At 36.7% G+C, this 23,904-nt stretch overlaps 1 protein-coding gene across 4 annotated transcripts; it reads left to right on the top strand.

The window, feature by feature from the left end:
• The first annotated feature begins 693 nt into the window (after nt 1–693).
• LOC105152864 (hypothetical protein) lies at nt 694–18,147 on the top strand. Of its 4 annotated transcripts, none has more exons than XM_011067386.2 (9): nt 694–1,808; nt 7,767–7,879; nt 8,733–8,934; nt 10,340–10,673; nt 11,137–11,440; nt 11,866–12,186; nt 12,561–13,864; nt 14,694–15,446; nt 15,555–18,147. In XM_011067386.2, exons 2-9 carry the CDS (start codon nt 7,790–7,792, stop codon nt 15,712–15,714), a joined length of 3,468 nt encoding a protein of 1,155 aa, XP_011065688.2. In that variant the 5' UTR covers nt 694–1,808; nt 7,767–7,789; the 3' UTR covers nt 15,715–18,147. The 4 variants fall into 4 exon arrangements, with proteins under 4 accessions (XP_011065688.2, XP_011065687.2, XP_087259265.1 ...); XM_011067385.2 differs by having other exon boundaries at nt 694–1,171; XM_087403139.1 differs by having other exon boundaries at nt 15,533–15,697.
• Nucleotides 18,148–23,904: the final 5,757 nt, after the last annotated feature.

Raw genomic sequence — 23,904 nt, forward strand, 5'->3', positions numbered from 1 at the left:
TAAATTAATTAATTTTACAAGGTGAAGTTTGTGATATGTTTTAATAAAAAGAAAAGTTGTATTTACGTATAATTAAGCCACTATGTAAACTCTTCCTTATATGCGTATAAAGATGCAATTAATAAGATAATAATTATTTAATAAATAAGTTAACTGTAAATAGAAAATTTGGATTTAACGTTCACAATTATAAAATAAGAAAGCGGAGAAATTTTTTCGTGTTGAATGATTGTGTGTGTGTGTGTGTGTGTGTGTGTGTTCGTTTGTTATTTATTTATTTATAAAAACGTTAAATATTGTTTCCAAATTAATTTGCGTTTTATAATTAATGAGTCATACGGAATTTTAATTTGAATTAAACAAACATACACATTATATATATATATGCGAATCAACTAATAAAAATTATAAAGCGACTTGGAAAAACCAAGATTTTTATTTGAAATGTCCTGGAATTATCTTTGAATTGATTAGCCCGATCGCTGGATACCTTAGGACTATATAGAGATCGTGCAATTATATAATCTCTGCCATTTCTTCAATTTGCTAGTCTATACTATAAGTTGAATAAATTTGAATCTCGGTATATCGAACGACGCTGATAAAGAACGGAGTGCATGCGTTTATTCATTTTTGTTCAAGTTCAAATCATCTCTCGTGACCCTCGTGACGATCAAAAGCTCAATGAGCTAAGCACACCCCTGCAGGAAGCTATAAGGAGCGATCGCGATGAGTGTGCGCGCGACAAGCACGTCGCTTAAGCACGCTTGAGTAGAAGGCGAGTTGTTGTGGTACGTGCCATACGTGCCATACGTGCCGCTGCGTGCTGTTGCGTGCCGCGGAGAAAAGCCAGAGAGTGCGTCTCCTTATTATTAGAGGAGCACACAGCTGGCACGGGTCAAGATGTAAGCTATCAAGGTGCGGGGATGTCGCGCTAGAGAAGAGCGGGTCCAGGCTGAGAGAGAGAGAGAGAGAGAGAGGGGAGAGGGGCGAGAGCAAAACGGAGGAGAGAATCAGACCTGGCATACACTGTCATGCAATGGCATATACGACAATGTTACACGAGGGTTACACGAGGGGAGAATAGAGAAATGGAGTAGCTGCAGAAAAAGGGGAAAAGGAGATCGATCGGTTGGTCAATAACTGTGGCAATGGAGGACATCAGACTAGGGTAAGAGAGTATATACTGTATATACTGTATTATTTCCGGTCTTGTCGAGAGATTCGTGCGATCGCCCGCGCCGATCGGGCACTACGTACATACATGTCATGTATATCTACATATATGCGTGCGGGGACAAGTGCGGCGCGAGAGTGAGCCGCCAGCGCGAATGCGAGCGCGAGCGCACTCTTGCCGAGGTCGTGCTCGTGGTCGTGGTCGTGGACTGTGACTATGGAGAGGAAAGTAGGACGCCAGGGGTAGTTGCTCGTGCTCGTGCTCGTGCTCGTGTCGGGGAGGGTGAGGGTGATCGCGAGCGCGAATCGTGAGGATGTCTCATTTTTTCGACTTCGCCGCTGGAATTGCCGGAAACGCGAACGAAGTCAACGAAGAGCGAGCTTCTCTACCAAGGCGGAGCTAGGCGAGAGCGATTCTGCGATGGCACAACGAGGGCTCGACTTCGACGATACGGCACACGCGTCGACGAGTGCAGCGAGAAATCGGCCAAGGGAACGTGAAAACGAACGGTGAAGGTCTGTCGCGGGTCTGCTGGCACGGGTGCTGGTGCTGGTGCTTAATACGATAAGTTGTCAGTGGTGACAATGAGACGGCACTTACACGCGTACTCCTCCGATGAGAGCTTTTTCCAGTTAAGTGAGAGTGACATAATATTCGTGTGAGAAATCAAAGTGAATTTTGATGATCGAGTCGATTTGTTGTTTATCGCCACGCAATCAACGATTTTACATGTTTTTTCTACACGCTCTTTCTCTCTCTCTCTCTCTCTCTCTCTCTATCCATCCATCCATCCATCCATCCATTCGTCCGTCCGTCCGTCCGTCCGTCCGTCCGTCCGCCTTGCTCGCATGCTCCTGTATCACTGTCATGAATAAGCGCAAACATCATTTTCACACTTGTCCTGACGTTACCAAAATTAGATGCGTAGAAGTGATTTCGATCGTTTTCTCCAAATGGAAAGCTCTTGCCATTGTGACCGAGTCTTGATCAAAGCTCGCAAAATATGATTTTTTCGTGAAGAAAATATTATTTGTGATTTGTGATTGAGATTTACATAATATACTATTCAAAATCTTGCGTAATTCTTTTCCATTTTCTTTCAATCTTGTGTAATTCTTATGAATTAAGAGGTACATCAAGCTCGGAGCGATATAAACCTACATTTCTTTTATCGATCTTTTTTCTAAAAGTTTAAATAGTTTTCTGTTTGTATAATATATGAAAATTAATATATGAAAAGAGCAGTGTGAGAGCACGCGGGAAATAAAATTATTAATTTACCATTAAACATTATGAATGACATAGTTGATGTAACGAATTTAAGTAAATGAAAAAGATTCTTCATTGTATGATGAATTAACGATTCTCTACAGTTGCCGCAGCTCGCATATTTCTCTTCGTTCGGTTAGAGAGATGTCGCGAAGCGTGTTGTAACATCGAACCGCCTTGTACAATCGATCATCAACGCGAGTGAGAGAGAGAGAGAGAGAGAGAGAGAGAGAGAGAGAGAAAATGATTGCGTATAATGTAAGGAACACGATCACACTTGTCAATTACGAATTGACAATTTTGACAGTACTGGCGTACCCGCGCGATGTGCTTAATCTTTGCTACCTCGCCATCAAGAAATGAATCTCATGGCAATCGCCGCCAGAATTTCTCCGTTATGGTCATACATAAGAGAGATTATCTTTCTATCTCTGCCTGTACAGCATTGGCAAATAAAGTTGTTTAGATTATCGAAATTAGATTTGATTTCTGCGTTTATTATGCGCTTATTTTTGCGGCAATTTTTTTCTTTTACGATCCAAGTTCGCTGAGCGATTATAGCAATTAATTATACGAGAAAATCGATCTTGGAATATAATTTTCCAACGTGTATACTTATATACTTACCTTTATCTGTGCCATCACGATAATCTGTTTTCTGTTCCTCCACTAGACTGCTTTAGAACTCTTTTTCTCGCTTTCGACTAATATCTATCTCACTTTAAGTTCTAAAAGTGTACATTAGTCACAGAAAACAGACTTCTTGTTTAAATGATGCAACTAAAATAATTATGGATTAACAATTAATCGACAACAAATGATATAACACAATTTTGTGTGTGTGTGTGTATATATATATACATATATATACACACACACACAGGATTATTGTTCTTGGAAATTATTATTTCTCTACTAAATAGTAAATTTTGTAGCATTTTATTTCACTTCTCTGTGAAATAAAAGTCAGAAACGAAAGATGAAGATGGAAATTTGAGCTTGAGTGTCTTCGCGCGTGACATTTGACTACATATTACATAAATATCTTGGAAAGTGATAATTATTGTACATATATACGTTTAATTTGAAAGTATGTACAGACTGTAATCTGCAACTTTGTGACTTGTGTATAAAGATATATCTTTCTCCTCGAGAGGGATCATAAGGAAAATCTTAACGCGTAGACTCGCATTTGCGCTTCGAAAGCGATGCGCTATAAATAGAAGAGCCTTGTTAGCGACAGCACAACGTAGCGTAGGTACGCGACCTGTACCCGCGCTATACCAGATGCATCAGGTACAACGCAGCTACATTACAACCACATTATAAGACATTAGGTCTGTTTTTTTAGTTAAACTTCTTGCACGGTTCATCTTTAATAAACAACAACGGACTCCTTGATATCTAAACGATAAGAATTAACGTAAAGGGGTTATACATGTATAGTATATAAGGATCAGTCGGCGCGGAAGACAGTGCGCAAAGATTTTCTAGTAATTATAAAACTATGATATTCTGATTTTATTGAACATTTATTGCAAGTAAAACAAAAAAAAAAAAAGAAAAAACATATAAGTGTACGTTTCGGTTCAAGATTGAGATTCATCTTTCTCACCACGTTGGAAGCGTGCAACAAGTTCAGCTAAAAAGAACAGGCCTGTTATTCGATCCGTGAATATACACATCAATTGTTCTGGATTCATCGCGGATTCTCAATCATTCAACCGCAATCCATTCTATCCATTTAATCTTACGCTTACGATTTTAACTGTGCAAAATTTCGACAGCTACAGCAAATTAAATTATTTGTTAAATGTTTCTTTTCTAATTTATTGTTTAAATTGTTTGCTTATTACTTATTATATCATACCACAAGTATCTGTATCCGACAAACGATCCAACTACTGTGATCCATTCGTATCATCATTTTTATTTTCGATCTATTCGTATCAATACGGCGATGTGTGAATTTCGTTCACTGGTCGGCGTAATTTTGCGCTTGATTTGATTTATGCTCATCGGTTTGCGATGCGAGATAATAGTGTCAGTAGCTGAAGATCGGCTATCAGCTTCATGTAAATAGATTGGTCAAAGTTATCGACCGTGCAAGTTGGATAGTAAGACCAATTTTGGCCAACTTGAACAAGGCAATTATTTCGAATATTATTCTTCATTGGTCTTTTCATATCATGTAGGCCTGCAGTTATTGACTCTTTACGAATGTATAAATCAGTATGGCTAGTAGCTGTCCAAACAATAATTTAAAGCCGGTATCAGACAACTCATTGAAGATTGAGATTACATGAAGACTGAAAAATCGAAATTTGATTAATTCAAATAAAAGAAGCTAAAATTTCTTTGTCTTCATTGATTCAATTTCAATCTTCGATCTCAATCAAATCGATCTTCAATGCGTAGTCTGATTTCAGCCTAATATAAAATTAATAGCTGAGATAACTAGCCATCTACTCGTAGTTCGGGGGCCAGTATCACTAATTTACTATCAAGTTAATAGCTTGTATCGCGTAAATAACAAAACAATATTGTAAGGACTGAGAGTAAGGCTGAGAGTAAGGCTCACTCAGTTCGGAGGCTAGCTATTTTTTACTGGCAAACTAATAGTTTGCACCGTGTAAGCCGAGCTTTAGTTATCTCAGAGATTCGTTCAGGGATTTGTTTACATTACGTATACTTTAGCAAAAATGCATGCCAGAGTTATCTAGGCATGCATTTTTGCTATAGTATACGTAATGTAAACCATAGTCTAGAATTATCTGGGCGTAATTCTCCTGAATGTACATACTACATACGTATATACTACAATTTTATTTGGATATATCACTATTGGTCACACGGATTTGTGCATTAAGGGTCAGTAGTTGGCCTATTTATGTAGTGAGGGAATGCCAGAACTGAATACTAGAACAAAAATGTTTGAAATAACTGGCAAAACCAATTACTGACCATCCAAGTTGCATGGTCAGTATAACTCGATTGATTTGTTTATAAAAAGCCAGTAATCGATCCTCAGTTACTTATCAATTCGTATGTCAACTCGCACCGTGTAAAATAAATACAAGGAAAACTCTCCTCCCTTCCCCCAGGGTTAACCAGCCGATCAATCAGCGACTATGTCAACGCACTATGTCACGCACACGTCAATGATGATCCGGCAAACTCATCGATCGATCTTTCTAACGACAATAATTTGTATTTGTCGAGAGCTTTTCGGCCGGTCGATCGATTCCGACCAGTTCAAAGAGATTTTCCGCTTTGCGGAATTTGCTCATTGAATTAGATTTTCTTCGCCGATGATTATACGAAAGTGACCGAGTTATGAATAAACAAGCATTGAAATTACTATAATTTTTGTTAGTCAATATGATAGAGATTCTACAAATTCTAAGACTTATTAACTTTTAAGAGGATCCTAAAGTCGTGTGTGTGTGTCTGTATTACCGACTAAACCATATTAATAATTTTTGTTATTATTATTATAACAATTACTTTTTTCCTCTCTTACTGATCATTTGAGAATTCTTTTCCAGAATTAAACCATTAATATCTACGTGTCTGTGAGGTGAAGCCTATGCTAAGAACGAAAAAAAATTTGGAAATTGAGATCTTTACCATTTCTTAGTCCAATATGACGCTCCAGAGCTGTCACGTCGTGACATTTGTTTCATATAAAAGTTGTGCAATCTATGCATACTTACGAAATAATTGTCCACAGATTAGTAGTTTACATGAAGAAACAGTGCGGAGGTCTTAAAATTGTATTTAGACGTCATGCCAGTTAAACGGGACGTCCCGTTCCTGTTGAACGTTTCGTTATAGTTAAAGCAGCTACCTAGTGGCAGATCTAGAATATTAGAAAAATCCAAAAATAGATCTCAAACGGATTACAAACGAACATTTTAATATTTCGAATATTTAATATTTGGATGTCCTGTGTTTGGATATATTGTATACGTAGGACATAATGAGACGCTCATTTGATGAGTCCAAAACAAGACGTTCTCAGGAGATGTTTAGAACATTTTTAGGCGCTTATTTATTAGAGCTAAGGATTATAAGGATATTCAAAAATTTGCTTAGTACAAAAAATTTCTTAGTACAATGTTCTAATCTCATATCTCATACATGTCTCAGGATATTCAAGATCATCCTTGTGCTGTTAGGGGAAATCAATTGAAGAATGTTTGAATTTCTTTTCTACTGTTTTTCTTGTTGCACTCGATAAACCTATCGTTATCCTTTGCGTTTCCCAGATTTTTGTTGATTATCTTTATATAATAAATTATACTGTGGAAAGAATAATACAGATAAATCGAGCGAAAATGCGATTATTATTTAAATTTTTTATCTATTATACATATATGTTGGATTGGTTTATTTAACAATCTCATCTTTTATGCTTTTGCATGACGATTCGTTGGATAGTGTTGTAGTCGACTTTTAAATAATCGTCAAGAGAATACTTATTCTTTTTAGGCCCGTTTTCACAATATGTAATTACTTTATAAAGATTAAAGGTTACCAAGAGATTCATCAATGAAATTTATTAATGCATTTCTTGATAACGCTTTAATCTTTAGGAGATTAAAGCCATAGATCGTGAAAATAGAGCTTAGAAAATACAATATTAGAAATAATATGTAATCAACCTCGTCCTTCGCTTGAAACGTTTTAACGATTCACTCCGCAACTGGTTTCAATTTCGCGGCCATTTTGAGAATATGATTGTTTACTAGAAGCATCAGACTTTCTCGGACGCCAACAACAACCTCTGGCGGAGGCACAATATAGCGGAAAATTTAAATTGAAATTTGTCCGGATTTTGATGACACACCCTGTATACAGTATAACTATATGTAAACAAAATTTTGAATACTATAGTAAGTATAAAGTATGATTATTATATAATATTAGATATTAATTAATTGCAAAGCAAAAAAATAAATATCTAAATATCACATATAACGTGTATCAACAATTTTATTTTATAGCTAAAACATGATGGCAAATAAATGCCTTTGTTATTTAATAGCAGCACCGTTTGCTGTTTCTTAAGCTTTATCAAGCGAGAAATTGTGGCGAGAAGCGTAACACGATATATATCTGTTGGTGTTATTACGTAATACTTGTAACATAACGGCAAGAATGAGAGCGTAGTAACTAAGACGGCAATTACAACACGTGCTTCCTAGCTTCTACACGCTATCGAGACCGGAACAAGATTGTATTTTTGTTAAAAGCTTTGCATAAAAACGTCTGATTTTGCAAAAATATCTGATTTTGTTTTTTAACATTTTTATAGTATCATCGTGATCTGAACCAAAAATGGCGTCAGGTTTATCGAATGTTCATCAAAAGAAGCTTGGACCAGCGCCGATAGCATCCTTCGAGGACTTATCCGAGGAAGTGGAAAACGTGAGTCCTACCCTGAGTTTCCTTTACTAATTCATCCAGTCCGAGATCGGCTCTCTCTCTCTCCCCCTCCCCCCTCCCCCTCCCTCCCTCTCTCTCACTTCCCCACCCCTTCACACCCCCTCCAACTCCCCTCTCCCCCTCCCAGCCCCTTCCCCACTCCCCTCTATCCCTACCCCCTACCCCATCTCCCTCCCTTTCACCCCTCCCCGCTACCATCCCCTACTTCGCCTCCCAGCCCTCCCCGCTATCACTCCTACTTCGCCTCCCAGCCCTCCCCGTCTTCCACCCCTCCCCGTCTCCCAGCCCTCCCCGCTTCCCACCCTTACCCCGCCTTCCACCCCTCCCCGCCTCCCACCCCTACCCCACCTTCCACCCCTCCCTGTCTCCCACTCCCTCATCTCGCTCTATCCCCCACCCCACCCCCTCCATTATCCTCGCACCCACTCATCCCTTTTGCCTCCCACTCCCAGTTCGTTCCATTCCCGCCCAAATCTCCCCCTATTCCTCCCTTCTCCCCTATCCTCCTCCCTCTTTTCTCTCCCTTCCGACCTCTTCCTCTTTTCATCCTTCTCCCTCCCTCTTGCTCTCTTTCTATTTCGCTCTCTCTTTCCATCACTCTTTATCTTTTTATTTTTCTTTTTTTCCTTTATGTTCTTCCTTTTTGCTTTCTATCTCTCTGAAATTCTGAACTTGAATCCCGATGTATGTGTGCGATCTCGAGATTAATCTTCTCGATCGTCCGTGAGTTTTGTGAGTCACTGCGAGAAGCTGGCCCGCGACCTGAGCCCAACAACCAACCACTCAACCCCGTGTGACTGTGCTACGACAAACCAGGAAACGAATTTGAATGCAGGGAGAATCGGCGGCGGCGGCGGCGGCGGCGGCGGCGGCAGGGCGAATGCCGGGTATCGTCGAGGTCACCACGCCGGCAACGCCTGGCAGTTCGCTCAAGACCCCTAGCACGCCACGAATTGATATCAGTAGAGCAAGCAGTTCTTCGCACCATGAGGATAGTAATTCCAGGGACTCGTCACCTGAACGGGAGCTTCTTGCAGGTGATTATTCTTTTGCAAACTACTGTACCAATCGTTTTACTTCCAAATTTCCAATTTTTTTTATACTTTGCTCAACGACATCGATTGCACTGCGTGACACTTTGATAATACGATATTCACATAACTTTAAGTGAAATAATAAATTTGATAAATTTGGAACTGATTTAATTTAATCGATTTTGATAAATGGACAAGTATTTTACGGTAAGTGTGAGGTACAGTAAAGATCGAATAATATCAAATAATTCTTTTGAGATATATCAAGTATCATTCAAGGATATAATTTGGACTTTGGAAGATCTTTTAAAGTATATAGGAATTGAACATTTTTTGTAAGTAATCGGGTTATAGTCTTCGAGTATTTTTGAAAACATTTCAGAACAATATTTGCATTTCACTCTCTTAGCAACCTATTCTATTATTTTTGTAGATATACATATATGTTAGTTAGCTATATAGTAATGCAAATATATATACATATATATATATATATATATCAAACAGGTAGATTCAGTATCGCCAATTTAATATATATTTTTGGATATATATTTAATATATATATTAATATATATTTAATATATTTTTTGGAATATTCGAATGCATTTTTATAAATGTAATAGATTACTTTCATGTATATTTTTAATTAATAAATCAGTCTAAATAAATGCGGCGAGTGTTATAAATATTTTTTATTTGAATTTATTAAATCTTGTCATTTTCTGTCAATTTTTATTAATTGCGATTGTTCAACATGGCATAATACAACAATGATGTATGTATGATCGAATACACATATCCAAGACGAATTAGCGCGATTAAATTGATAATTTATTAGAAGGGTACAAGAAGCGAACTTTGGATGCATAGGTTGTGAATATTTTGAATAGTTTCTGAAAAAGATTTTCTCAGGTCAAGGTTTTGATCGATTCAATTAGAAAAATTTAAATTAAATTGTCTGTTCCTACCGATTGTCCATCTCAATTATTTAATTTAGTGAATTTTTGCAGTACATACATAGTGCACAAATTACATCATTAAAACCTCGAATCTTGTCCTCATTTGATCATTACTGACACAATCTTCTTACCTATTAATACTTTTGAGTCTTCCACGGGTATTATCTATACAGAAACTATTAATCTTGATCAATGTCAGATGGAAAATTCGGGCCAAACGATACACTTATATACTCATACATTTTGTAGGAAGCGCGAGAAGATGTGACATAGATTTGTTAAATTGTTCGAACATTATAGGTGATCATACGGACGATTGATGATATCAAATGTAAGAAGGGAGAAATGTTTCGTCCGATTTAATCTACATAGACTTTAAAAGTTATTAGAGAGACTTTTGGAGAATGCCGTTTAGGAACGAAAACTCTAGAGATCCCGTGAATTTCTAGGTGCGGATCCTCCGTCCGGTTGCAAGCTGACTCTGGGTTATAAGGAAGATGCTCAAGATCTGAGATCTTCTACGGAGGAGCTGGATTTACAGGATCCCATCCATGAACAGGATCTCAAACGAGAATCCAAAAGGCGAAAGCGAAAGGAGACCGATGGATCTCAATCAGATTATAGCGGCAAGCAACTAGGCCAGGATCGTGAACGCAAGGACAGTAATTGCTCGGAGATATGTTTGCTCAACATCAGCGGTAGAACATCTAGATTGTCGTCGGTTGGTAGTCAAGGCTCCGGCGTTTCGGGGAAGCTCTCGGTTATGTCAGCGACTTCCTCCAGGTAAAGAACGCAAAATAATGAAGATGAAAATACCTTTTATATATATAAAATAATATAACGTATTTTCTTCATTATATATGCAATATATATAAACACCTACTGGCGCAAAATTTTGTTCTTTAAGAGAATCGAACTGTATCTTTTTCGAAAATCTCGTTCAACGTTGCCGACTCGCTCTAAAACCTATTAACTTATTAACTTTCTTTTATGTTTTGCAATTGCAGTTTCTCTTGTTACATCGATATACGTTAGAAATTGATTAAAGAATAAAACTGTCGCGCTATTTAAATTATTATTTGCTACTTATACGCAAAGCTTAAAATTTAAAGTTCCTAGATTATTTTCTTTGACCTTCTCAAAAGGTTTATTAACGGAAAATAAGGAAGGTTTTGTTGAGAAAAATTATACAGCGTAATAGAGCGAGAAAGATAAAACATACGAGTTGTTGATAAATTTCCTTTAGATCTCCCAGTCCTCACAAGTGTCTACTAGAGACGTCGTTCTGCGGAAGCAAGCCGACGTTGGCTGACAATCTGATAGAGCCATCGAAACCGGAGACCGATGATCTCGAGAAAATACTCTTGAAGCGGGAGGCCGATACTACGAAGGCGTTGATTCCCGAGAGTATTAAAGTGCCTATGGTAGGTGGCAATCTGAAGCCGGATCCGTTGGATAAGCCCAGAAGACGCGGTCGTGAGGAGCGGAAGGAAATCTTCAAACGAGAAGTGGAAATTACCAAAAGATTTCTGGAGAAAGTTAATATAGAGGTTGGTTCTCCGTGTTAAGCTCTTGTTTTTCAGTTACCTGATACATTCTATTGAGAAATATCCAGGCAATATTTGCGAGTCTTCTCTCGTGAATTAGAATTTTTTTATATAAATTAAATTATATTGTTTTATTATAGAACTTTATTAAATTTAATTTTATCGGAAACTTCTGTAACTTCGTTAGAATAAAACATGAGCATGTAATAGCGCAAAAATATTCTGAAACTTTCTTTCCTCTCTCTTTTCTGATCTAATTTTACTAATCGAAATATAAACGAATTTCTTTTGAATACATGTTAAATTGAAAATATTGTTAAAATGTTCCTGTGAATAAGATGTAAATGAATATTTGCTTTTGAAAGCGAAATTGAAAGCTAAATATATTATATCTTTTCTTGTACTGTGTGTGTATATGTATGAGATAGGTTCCGATCATCAAAAAGTCGGGCCAACAACAAGGATCGATAATGCAACAACAGTATCAACAGCAGAAGCAGCAGCAACAACAGCAATATCAATCAAAGATTCAAATACAAGAAGTTCAGAAACCTGCGACACTCGATTTTAACGACAAAAGGAAAAAAGCTCAAAACTTTAAGGAGATTGTTCAGACGACGCCTACGACAAGTAGTCTTACCGGAAGTCCCAAATTACCGAGACATCAAAAAGTTCGTGATTTGGAAGGTTCGCGAACACCCAGTCCATCGTCCGTATCTAGAAAAAGTAGTTTCGCTTCATTATTTAAGGTACATACATAAAATCTATTTAATATACAATTTTGCGGTTTTATTAGTAATTAACAAAGAAAAGAGGAAAATTAATTGTATATGTTGAATTTTCAAAAATAAATTATGAGATGTATTAAATAATTTTGAAGTGATTCTTGCGTGTGTAAAAAAAATAATTGTTATAATCATCTTCAGATACTTATATCTTCAGATATTTTTTTAGGGAGCGTTTTATCGTCTTTCTAAAACATTTTACAGTTTTTATTTAAAATAGAATTTGATTAAAACAAAAAAAAACGACAATTTTGCATACAACTTAATATATTAATATATGATCTTCTACCAAGTTGCTGAATCATATATTATTGACCATTATATTTATAATTAAATAGACTAGAGCCGACGGTAACGTATTGAGTCCAGAATCACCATCACCTAGCACAAAGCCACGACGGAGTCTGACATCGAAATTGAAGGACACTACGGAAAGTTTAAGAAGTCGTTCAAAGTCACGCGAAAGAGTTTCTGTTGACAAGGGTTCGATCTTGAAAAAAGATTCGAAAAATAAAGGGGTGTTTTCGTCTACGCTGAGTTTATTTAAGAAACGTGAAAGGAAGAAGAGCTACGATGAAGCAATTGCGGCTTCGTGCGATCTTGAAGTCGCTAGTGGAGATGAACACCCGTCTTTAGAGAGCATCGGTCACGTAGAGTTTACATTCAATACGGAAAAGGAAAAGAATCGTCAGGATGATTCGATCTTTATTAGTCTGCATGCCGATGACAGAAATTATGAAGAAGCCTTGCCATCAGAGAGTGTCTCGATACCATTGGAAACACCGACCAAATTACTGGACGAATATGAGTCTGAGGGACCGCATACGGGTAGTATAATCACAGAGGTGTCCATTGAGCACCATCCATCGTCGATTGCCAAGATTAGGACCGAGGCGCAGATTGAGACGGTTACGGCGACGCAAATTGCATCCAGAAGTTTATCCAGAGATAGTCAGCTGTCGCAGAGCGAGCCAAAAGATTCGTATATACTAAAAAGTTCGTTGAGGGATTCGAAGATCAGCGCACAGGCTAACAAAATAATCGGAACGCCGCCACTAGCCAAGTCATCGACTACGGTTAAACCAGATATTAAACTGGCGATTACATCGGAAATTAAATCGACAGACTTACGAGCGTTGCCTGGTGGCTTGCCGAGAGAGTCTACGGGCAAAAAACCGGACATAACAAAGCCGAAGAGAAAAAGCAAAGAGAATCAGCACCAGCAACAGCAGCAGCAGCAGCAGCAGCAGCCAGAACTATCTGAGAGGATAAGTGACGATGTAGCGATGCAACAGAAAAGAGTAAGCTCGGGCGAGCCTTCTCGAGCTGCTCAAGAAACTAAAAGACTCGATCACCTCGATGATAAGATTGGCAAGTCGTTGGAACAGGAAGGTCTAGTAAAGGTGCCCAGTGTGATATCCGATCTGGATCATAACAGCTCCGAATCCGAAAGAGATTCGGAGATTGAGTTTATTCGCAATAAGGTCGAGAAACTGACCGAGGAGCTACCAGACGAGCGAAAGGGTCTCTTCTATGAGGAGAGTTTTGAGGAGGATCTTCCATATGTACCGACGACTCTGCCATTAGAGAAGAGCGTAGCTGTACCCATTCTACCAGTTAAACAACGACTTCAGGAAGTAAGGTAATTCTTTCAAATAAAAATTTGGAAATCACGATACATACGAACAATATACAGGGTGTTCCATTAGGAAACTGACAAGTTTTATCAGCATGTTCAAATGGTCAGTCTAAGAAACAAATGAATTACTATATATACCATGGATTGATTTGACTTTGTTCTCAAGATATGAAATAAAAATGCCAATGCACTAGAAGCAGTTCATCCGAACACGTAAAATGCCCGGTTACTGCATTCCTGCGAGAAATATGAGAAGGCACACGAGAACAGATAATAACGGAAGCTGCAGATAGCATCTGTCATGATGTTGCTAATGCAATCAGTGGACTGGCAACTAGATCAGACTGGGTATGTTTACAGCAAGATGAACAATTTAAATAATATTTGTGAACAGGAAGACAATTTACCGAGTGTAAATAAATGTAGTTGTGATTGTAATGTGATTAATATAATTTCATATCAATAAATCAAATGATTGTCACGTGGAATCGCAGAGCTTTTATTATGGGGCCTTGTACAATATGCCTTGTACAAAATGCTCACATCTTGGGAACGAAGAATCGACCCATTATGTATATGAACTCTTGCTTAGAATTAACCATTCGAACATATTGACAAAACTTGTCGGTTTTTGTAACGGAACACCATTGTATGTATATGATATTAAATTATAATATAAAGTTATTTGTTCAAGTTTAATTACTTTGTAATTCAATATTAATGTTAAACATGAAAATCAACTATTAATATTAAATTACACATAGAGGATAAATTTTTAACAATTTTTTATTTATATTAATAACTGGAATTATATCATATTGTTTGTTATCAGAACAATTCCAATCGAGAGACCGCGCTCAACTACGCCAATAAACCCGACCTTGTTGGATGAGTTTGTAATGCAGACATCGCTGGATGAGAGGCGCGTGGAGCGGATGAAAATATCTCTGCCGCGAGAGGATAGCTTCAAGTTGAAGAGTCCGCGACGGCAATACACCAGTACAGCGAATACGTTTACAGAATTTGCGGGCAAGGTGCCGCCGGATGGCGGCCGCAAAGGCGCTATTAATCAAGGGAAATCACCTAGTCCACCTCCACTGCCACCGAGAGCATCAACAGCAACATCAACAACGACAACGGCGGCAGCAGCAACGGCAGCGGCAGCAGCAGCAGCATCGTCATCATCATCATCATCATTATCATCATCAGCAACATCAGCGACAGCAGCAGCACGGCTGAGCAACTGGATCAACTTTGAAGAGATACCAGAGAAACGAAAAGCACCGAAACGGATACAGACGATACCGCGGCCAGAGGATGAGATCGCAAAGACTGTCACCGGTTACAACTATGTGCAACCGGAAGAATGCAAGTGCGAGTGCCACGAGGAATCTAGGCGAGCGTCCATGCGGGAGGCAGCGGCGGTGGCAACGGCTACAGCTGTCGCCGCCACAGCTGCCACCGGCAGTACCAGTACCAGAACTTCCTCTTGCAGCAGTAACGGCGAGCGACCGTGCAATGGCGAAAACTGTACGGTGCCGACCGTTGGCGGCGGTAGTTCGGTCGATCGCGCCAGTATCGTCAGGTAAATTCAATCGGTTACCGATTGTCAAAGTGAGCTAACCACGTATCCAGCCCGGGACGATCCGCGAAGGCGCTAGTGACGAGTAGAAATCTGTTTCTGTACTTTCAGTGACAGTTCGCTGGAGTGTTCGCTGAGTCTCGACGACAGTCAGAGCACGCAGGTGCTTCTCGGCAACTCGACGAAACCCTTCGCAATGGATCTCGACGTGCGTTCCAACAGGTCGAGCATCATATCGCAGGAGGAAAACGAAGAGAATCAGCACCAATAATAATTAATATAACAATTGTAATAGTAATACTCGCAGTAGAGCGCACTTACGCCTTAGAATCTTTGGATTTTTCTTTTCTACGTGTGGAAAGATTAATCCGAGTTCTTCTGCGACGAATCAAAGAACGATTCGATTCCGAAAGAGATGTGCGCCATCGTTGCGTTCTCCCGTCGCATTTTCTTTTTCTATAAGAAAAGTTTTCAAAACCGGGAAACTGAACCTTATTGTATGATGTCGGAATCTGTTCTTCGCTTTTTGGTAGATCGTAGCAGGCGCGCGATCAAACTTCCGATAGTTGAAAGTACATATGTATGTACATCGTTGCGCGCTCTCGTGTCTTCGAAATCGAATTTCGAAATGTCTTTCGTCTTCGGCGTCACGCAATTGTTTATCTGTACAATAGTGTACGCCAATCGGACCATTTTCGTATAATCGCACCGCGCCAGATTTACACATCACTGTTAATATACACTTTCGCATGATACTTTCGCGATAGAATTATGTATCACTGCAGCAGTATATCGCTAGTTCTTTCTTTTCCTTTTTCGTTCTTAATTTTCCTCTGCATTAGTCAAAATCGCGCTCACATTATGATTCATTACGATCGATTAATTATTATTTCTAATTGAAAAGCTCATTTCTTTATATCGTTGAAAGTTGAAACGATAATATGTAAGAGAACGAAATGAAGAGTATCGCGTGTCACAAGTTCTTTTCCAAATATACAAATTAAAAATTTTGGGAGAAAAATCGCGGTTAGACGAAATTCCTTATTCCTTCTATTGTGTCTGTACCTTTAAAGTTTATCATACGCATGCATATACGCGGTGATATTTTGTTAAAGGCAGATATTTTATTAGAGGCACCCAGGATGGTGGTTCGCTAATGTTTCTCTATTAATCAATAATTTTCTCTGATGAGAGAATCGCATCGCATCGCGAAATATTGGTGAAATGCTCGAGCATCGCTCGTATCTCGTTTTTTTTTTTTTTTAAGATAGAAAAAGTAAAAATATATGCGCGCGCGCATACGCATACACGCATACAAACACTGAGTGACACAAGTTGACACAAACATCACTATCTTCCTTGACATTCAGAGAGTAACAAAGGCAGAAACTTGTGTCACCAAATGGAACGCATTATTTTGTTAGCATTATTTGTTATATACTTACACACCGACGAGATCTCGCGGTGTTCGAGTGAGCTTTCGAAGCTTCATATCATGTAGATAAGCGTAGATTTATATAGACACATTTATCTCCATGCGCACGTTGATCTTGTATCGAAATTAAGAAGTTTATTCAATGTTGAACCGGAGAAACCGGTACGATCATTTATTGATCGATTGTTTTTCAAAGGATAGCATTTACGTAAACGATTTTACGATTACTTACTGTAATGCCAGGCAGATTTCGGCTGCCGATATCGTAGGCATTATAGTCTCAGCGATTAACGTTGTCATAATTATAAACACTCGTCGGAATGTTAAATGCACGTGAATCAATCTAACGTGTATGTATTACTACACATGCGGATTAAACGGCGAATGCATACACAGATTTTTCCAACTACCGCACTATTTTGCAAATTATTTCGAATCGTCGGCGACTTGTCTACTCGTCACGATCTCTTTCATTTTTAGATCTGGCTTGGCGAGCCATCATTCGCTCGAATATATTAATTTTTAAGGGAATGATTTTTTGTCATTCTCCCTTGATTCGAGACGAGATGCATTTATTAATCGTACGTCGTTTCGTAAGTCTAGCTCTCGTACGATAGAGAGAAAGACAATTCTATATTATCTACCTCCTTAAAAAAAAGAAAAACAGAAAAATGTACCAAAGATAATCGAGTGTTTGTGGAGGGTTGTTTCATTTACGCTTAGAAAATCAGCCCGATAAGCATGACTAGCTCGATTTGATCTCTTTTCTCGTGGTAAGATCAATTTTTTGGAGAATGGAAAGGAAATGGCACGTATGTAGTACTAGAAAATATTTGTAAAATAAATATTATATAATATATAAAATATAAAATAGATCAAGATTTACGATATTGAGGTAAACGAAACCTTATTTTCTCTAATGGGCCAATGAGTGGGTCGAAGATTTATGATAAAATGGAAATTATTAAAAGCCATGATCGGACTAAAGATTAACCTCTTAAAGCTATGATCAGATCAAAAAATTGAGATTGAGATTGGATTGGAATTTAATCCATCGGAAGAAAGAAAATCAATCTCAAGTTTAATGAACTATATTTCGATTGGTTAAATTCCAGTCTAACCTCTCAATTTCAATTTCTAGTCATGGTTTGAACAGTATTTACGTCATTCTTTTATTTGTCTCCAGATCTACAACTGTCTCATTTATATATCACGAAAATAAAAATACAATTTATTTTCGCCTCCAATAAATTTATCTATAAATAGTAATATTTCAGGCAAAGTCAATCGAATAATATATTCATACATTTTTTAAATTCATACGTTTTTCGGTATGTTGGAACGGCAATGAGTCTGGTTTGAGTATACAACAATCGAAAAATAAGGAACGTAAACGTCTTAATCGATTTTTGACAGCTTTTGAAAAAATTAATCTGAATTCTTTAGTTTAATTTCTTTTTTAAGTTATTTTAATTCTTTATATACACATATATGTATTGATGGAGAAAGGGTAATAATTATTTCTTTAGCAAGATTTGTGCTCTACAAAGATTGTAACATGTACTGTAAAAAATTACTGTTGCATTGAATTCCATTCTATATTTTACATTTGATCATTGCAATTAATCAATTTATAATTTATGAAAAATATTTATAAATGTTAAGTTTTAAATATATACATATACACGTACGCACGCACGCACGCACGCACACGGAGTGGGTTTAAATAATTAAAATTTATCGAAAATTAAGGTTTTCATTGTAAAATGTTTCATGCAAAAATTTTATAGTTTCGAAGAGGCCATATAAGATATGGTATCATTTGATTTTTAATAGTCGTTTGAAGATTTTTAATTTTTTAAAAATAAATATTTCCATTTTTTATCGTATAATTTTGCAACCGAGGGCAAGACATTTTTAAAACACTGATTACAATTTCTTTTGTAATGGTAAACTGAATTATGAGTACTCAAAGTTTAAATACTACCGACATTAGTATTATACTCAAGATATATCACGTGGAGCTGGTTCAACAAGGAAGAAAACATTCTTTTCTATCTTGAAGATAGTGGTCCAATCATTTTATGTTGTATTTTGTTGTCAATTGACTTTTTTCTTTGTTGTCTGTATAACAGTACGAAACATTTTTTTCTAAAATGCATTCAAGATATTAAATTGTCTCAAAATTTAAATGCCTCACCTTGTATACATATATATATATATATATGTATATTATATGCCTAAACAGATCACGATAATGTTACCACAATAATATTAAAGTGACTCATGACTGATTGAAAAGTAATTCTTAATGATCATTTTAGAGCTATTTTGGTATCAAATTAGCTTTATGTTCTGTTTGGGATATCATATTTATATATATTAGGTGTTGGAATTAATTCGTAGCGTTTTACAAGTGATGGGAAGTACTTTCATTAATGTATTTTTTAATGCTCATGTGAAATAAATAACATTCTTTCATTAAAAAACGCTACGAATTAATTCCAACACCTAATACATACGTAAAAACAGTTTAAATATAATTTAAAGATTATTCGAAAAAGAGGGAAAAATTTGATATTGATAAAAAAATGTTTCGTTTGCTCTATCCGAAATCAAATGTATATGTAACCTGGTGACCAAAAACTATTTAAAGTGAATTAATTATAATGGCAAATTAATTGACATTATTAATTGAAATCGATATTAGATACTTATAGTTACGTTAAGGATCGACTGATTCTAATTTAATTGAAAAACGATAATCGTGTTTTACTTGACACTGAAAACCGAAAGTCTCATCTGTCTTATTCTGTGAGCGCTTTACATACTGGAGTATATATTGTATACATATGTCTTCCCTTCTCCATCGGGTTTTCAGAAAAAAAACGATGTAGGAGGAAAGAAATGGAAAGTGATGGAGATGGTTTCTGTTTCCTAGCTCATTTTCGCAGTTTGACCCTCACACATATTTTCATAGAGAGGGAGAAGGCAAGGAAAGGGTTACTCCAGTATGTATATACATGGAATAAGACAGAACGAGACAGACTTCCAGTGTTAAGTAAAACACGATTATTGTTTTTCAATTAATTAAGCAATTAGTCAATCGGTAACATGACTATAAGTATATCTAACATTAATTTCTATTAATGATGCCAGTTAATTTGCCATTAATTAATTTATTTTAAATAGTTTCGATCACCAGAGATCACGATACATAGGAGCTAAAGACCGGGAATAGTTGATATATGTTGTATATCTGACATGGCAGAGATTATTCGCGCGTATTGGAATTGAGAGCTGAGTTTTTATTCTGCTGCCATTCCATCTTCACATTCTCCTCCGTTCTCGATACTATCTTTCACTAAAATGGAATGTACTGGATCGTAAAATTGTCCAATATTGGATATCCAATATTACATTCTTTTTGGGTATCCAATCGAATATCCGATAGGGCAATTACCTGGCCGGATACCGGATATTTTCCAGATATTCGGTATACTTTTTCTATTCTATTTATAAAAAAGGAAAGCAAGGGAAAAATAGTGATAATAATTTTCTTTATTTTCTCAACATGAAAAGAAAAAGACGGAAGATGAATTGTGCAAGAAGTTTAGCTGGGTGATTATTTATATTAAGGGAGGTCACTCAGAGTCATGACCTTGACCTTAACATATATTGTCATGGTCCTGAGTAACCTCCAACAGGTTTCAGGAGGCGGTCGTCCTTCGTGGAAAAGCTATTAACAAATAAAGTTTAAAAAATCATGTCTCTTTTCTACTATATGAATAAAAGAAAGTTCTCGTTTTAAAATATATTTTATGACGTGAAGCGATTCCCACCTTACCTCACCTTCCCCTCCCTTCTCCCTCTGTCAAGGGGCATTCGACTTTCTACGTGAAGCGAGTTCCATACACCATCTCGCCAAGTTGCTTCGCGTGGAAAGTCGAATGTCCCTTGGCAGAGGGGTGGAGGTATAGGGTGGGAGTCGCTTCGCGTAGAAGTGGAAATTGTGCGCCTCTAAATAGGGGAAGAGGTGGGGTGAAAGTCTCTACGTGGAAGTCGCGCGTCCCAAAGAAAGGGAGAGGTGGAGTGAAAGTTGCTTCGCGTAGAAAATCGTAAAATATATTTTAAAGCAGGAAATTTCTGTTTCATATGACAGAAAAGTGACACCATTTTTTAGACTTTAAGTTTAAATATCTCAGAAACTAGAGATCTTATAATCAAAGTTTGGCGAATATGGACCAAAAATGGCGGATAGAAAAAGATAACGGATATTGCTTTTTCGAACGCATGCGCAAAAAGTATTAGCATACGTGACGACAATACCTGAAGAAACCAATCGAGTTGATGAATTGACCGAATTGTGCAATTGTAGTTTGTTAATTTTTTATTTGTCCGATATCTCGGAATCGATTTTTAATCTCTTTGACACAGGTTTTACTCATCTGCTTGTAGCTATCTGTCTCTTTTCTTCGCACTCGTTTTCCGACTAGTGTATGACGCTATCCGAAGAATACTAAGTGGACCAAGGTGGAGAACCAATCAGAAGTTATGCCCGCTTTCGTTTAAACTCTGATTATATAGGATCTCTATCAGAAACTAGAGTCCCTCTAGTAAGAGTCAAGTCATGAGGGGCATCGATTTCTGATTGGTCAGATTCCGAGTCCTTTTAAACGCTGCCGTTTGCAGATACTTTCGATGTGGTAGTGAATCTGTGAATTGGTGTATACAACTGTTTCATGGTGTAGAAGGTACGAACGCGAAATCGGACTATCAACTGTCAAATTGTGTTGTTTTCGGCCGGTACCCAATACCTGGCAATGGCGTCCTTCTGCTTTTATGTCTTAATTCATCTTACTAGAGGAACTCTATCAGAAATCGCCACCTTATTGAGACAAAGTTACTCAGAATTATGACTTTGACTATGTCAAAGTCAAGATCGTTGGTGCGGTCTCTCCCAGTAAATGAGAATGGATTGAAATGAATTGAAATGGATTCAGATTTTCAGAAATATTGATTCACGAATGTTAAAATGAATGCTTTTCAATCCTGAATGCATTTTTATTCATTTATAGGAATTGCATGGAGCATATCTCTATGCCTTTCAAAAATAATATTAGCTTTTTCTGTATACAACACACACATACTGTTCAATTCAAAATTTTGAGAAAATGCAGTTTTTCAATCCAATTGCATCCAATTGAATCTAATTGAATCCAATTGAATCCAATTAAATCCAAAAAAAGTATTCGCTATTTAAAATACACATTCAGATCGAAAAAAATTTCAATCCATTCTCGTTTACTGGGCTCTTATAATAGGCATAATTACCGTTTAGCTGAAAAGAAAAAAATTCTATGTCAATGACGCGAATTTTCAAATTTTAACCGGATATACACAAACAAACACACACACACACACACACACGCGCGCGCGCACACACACGCACACGCACACACATATATATTGCTGGATACTAATAATGATATCCAGTTATATGGCTGGATAGTAAAAAAGGGCTGCCGGATAAAATTCGACATCAGATACTTTCCGGATATCCAGTATATCCCTACTCCGATACATATAGTATTTAAGTCGAAAAATGAATTAATTAATAGTAAATGATAAAATAATATTTGGCAAATAGGACGTGCCCGTCTCTTTACCTTTTCTTCTTATTTCTTTTAGTGAAAGAAAAGGGACGGGTAAATTCATGCAGTAGGCAATCTTTTACGAAGACGTGATTTAGTCTATATCTAAATGTTTTATGCAAGATAATTTCTCCTTTCTTTTAGAGTTTGATGTTTAGCTAAACGAATTTTTAGAGTCATATATAAATACACATGCACACACCATATGTGTGTGTGTGTGTGTGTGTGTGTGTGTGTGTGTGTGTGTGTGTGTGTGTGAGTGTGTGTGCGTGCGTGCGAGCGTGTGCGCGCTGGGAGTATGCATATACTTAAATATGCGTGTATATTTATACATAATTAAACAAAAATCATAATATGTGTAAATTTCATAAATTCAACTTTGATGCTAGAAATATGGGAAAATGGAAATGAATGTATTCAAATAATACGCAATGTCATAGTGCTGTTAAATTGATGTAAAATTCAGTCTAATTCGTCAAATATTATTTTCCAGTTAAAATGATTTTATATTCATCTTATCATAATAATTGAGTATTACTTGAATAATCGGGGCAATTGCGACATAACGTGTGTTTATAAATATCGTAAAGATTTTTAACAAAATACCAAAGGAACAGTAATGGAACGTTATAGTAATTACAAAGTTGCTGAAACACAATGATTGCTTGTTCGGCAATCATAAAATTATCATTATAAAATTATAAAAATTTCAATGATTGATTTTATTTTTAAGAAATATTCTAAGAATGTCATATATGTGTACACACACACACACACACGCGCGCGCGCGCGCGTGCGTGTGTGTAATTATTCCGATTATCTCACAGCGATTTTTGTTCTATTGCATTTTTTTATTTATTGTCTTAAATAAAGGTATTAAAACTATTTTTGCGTATCGAAAGGATTGAAATCTAATCGAGATTATATGTCGATTCGATTCTTATAAAGTACACTCCTGCGCAGCAATTACTTAATTGTCTTTGATCGCAGCAAAACAAATTTCGCAACTGCAGATAAAAATTACATTTTACGCTACTGTTGACATATTTTTGCGTTAGTGAAATATCGACTGTTGACGTATTTTTCTGTTCCCTTACATTTACATTTTATATTTATATATATATATATATATATATATATATATATATATATATATACATATATATTTATAGTACTAGCATAAGTGTATTGAAATAATTCGAATAGAATAAGTAGAAATTAATAGAATAAATGTGGGAAACCAAAAAATATAAAATATATGTAAATGATGAAAAAATTTTTCGAAAAGTTTACGACTAATTCACATAAAAGTTTAAGGAAAGTTATATTTATAAAATTATACATTTCATTTTGAATATTATAAAAAAATTAG

This window comes from Acromyrmex echinatior, chromosome 2, assembly GCF_024713525.1.
Source record: "Acromyrmex echinatior isolate Ae372 chromosome 2, ASM2471352v2, whole genome shotgun sequence".
Lineage (NCBI taxonomy): Eukaryota > Metazoa > Arthropoda > Insecta > Hymenoptera > Formicidae > Acromyrmex > Acromyrmex echinatior.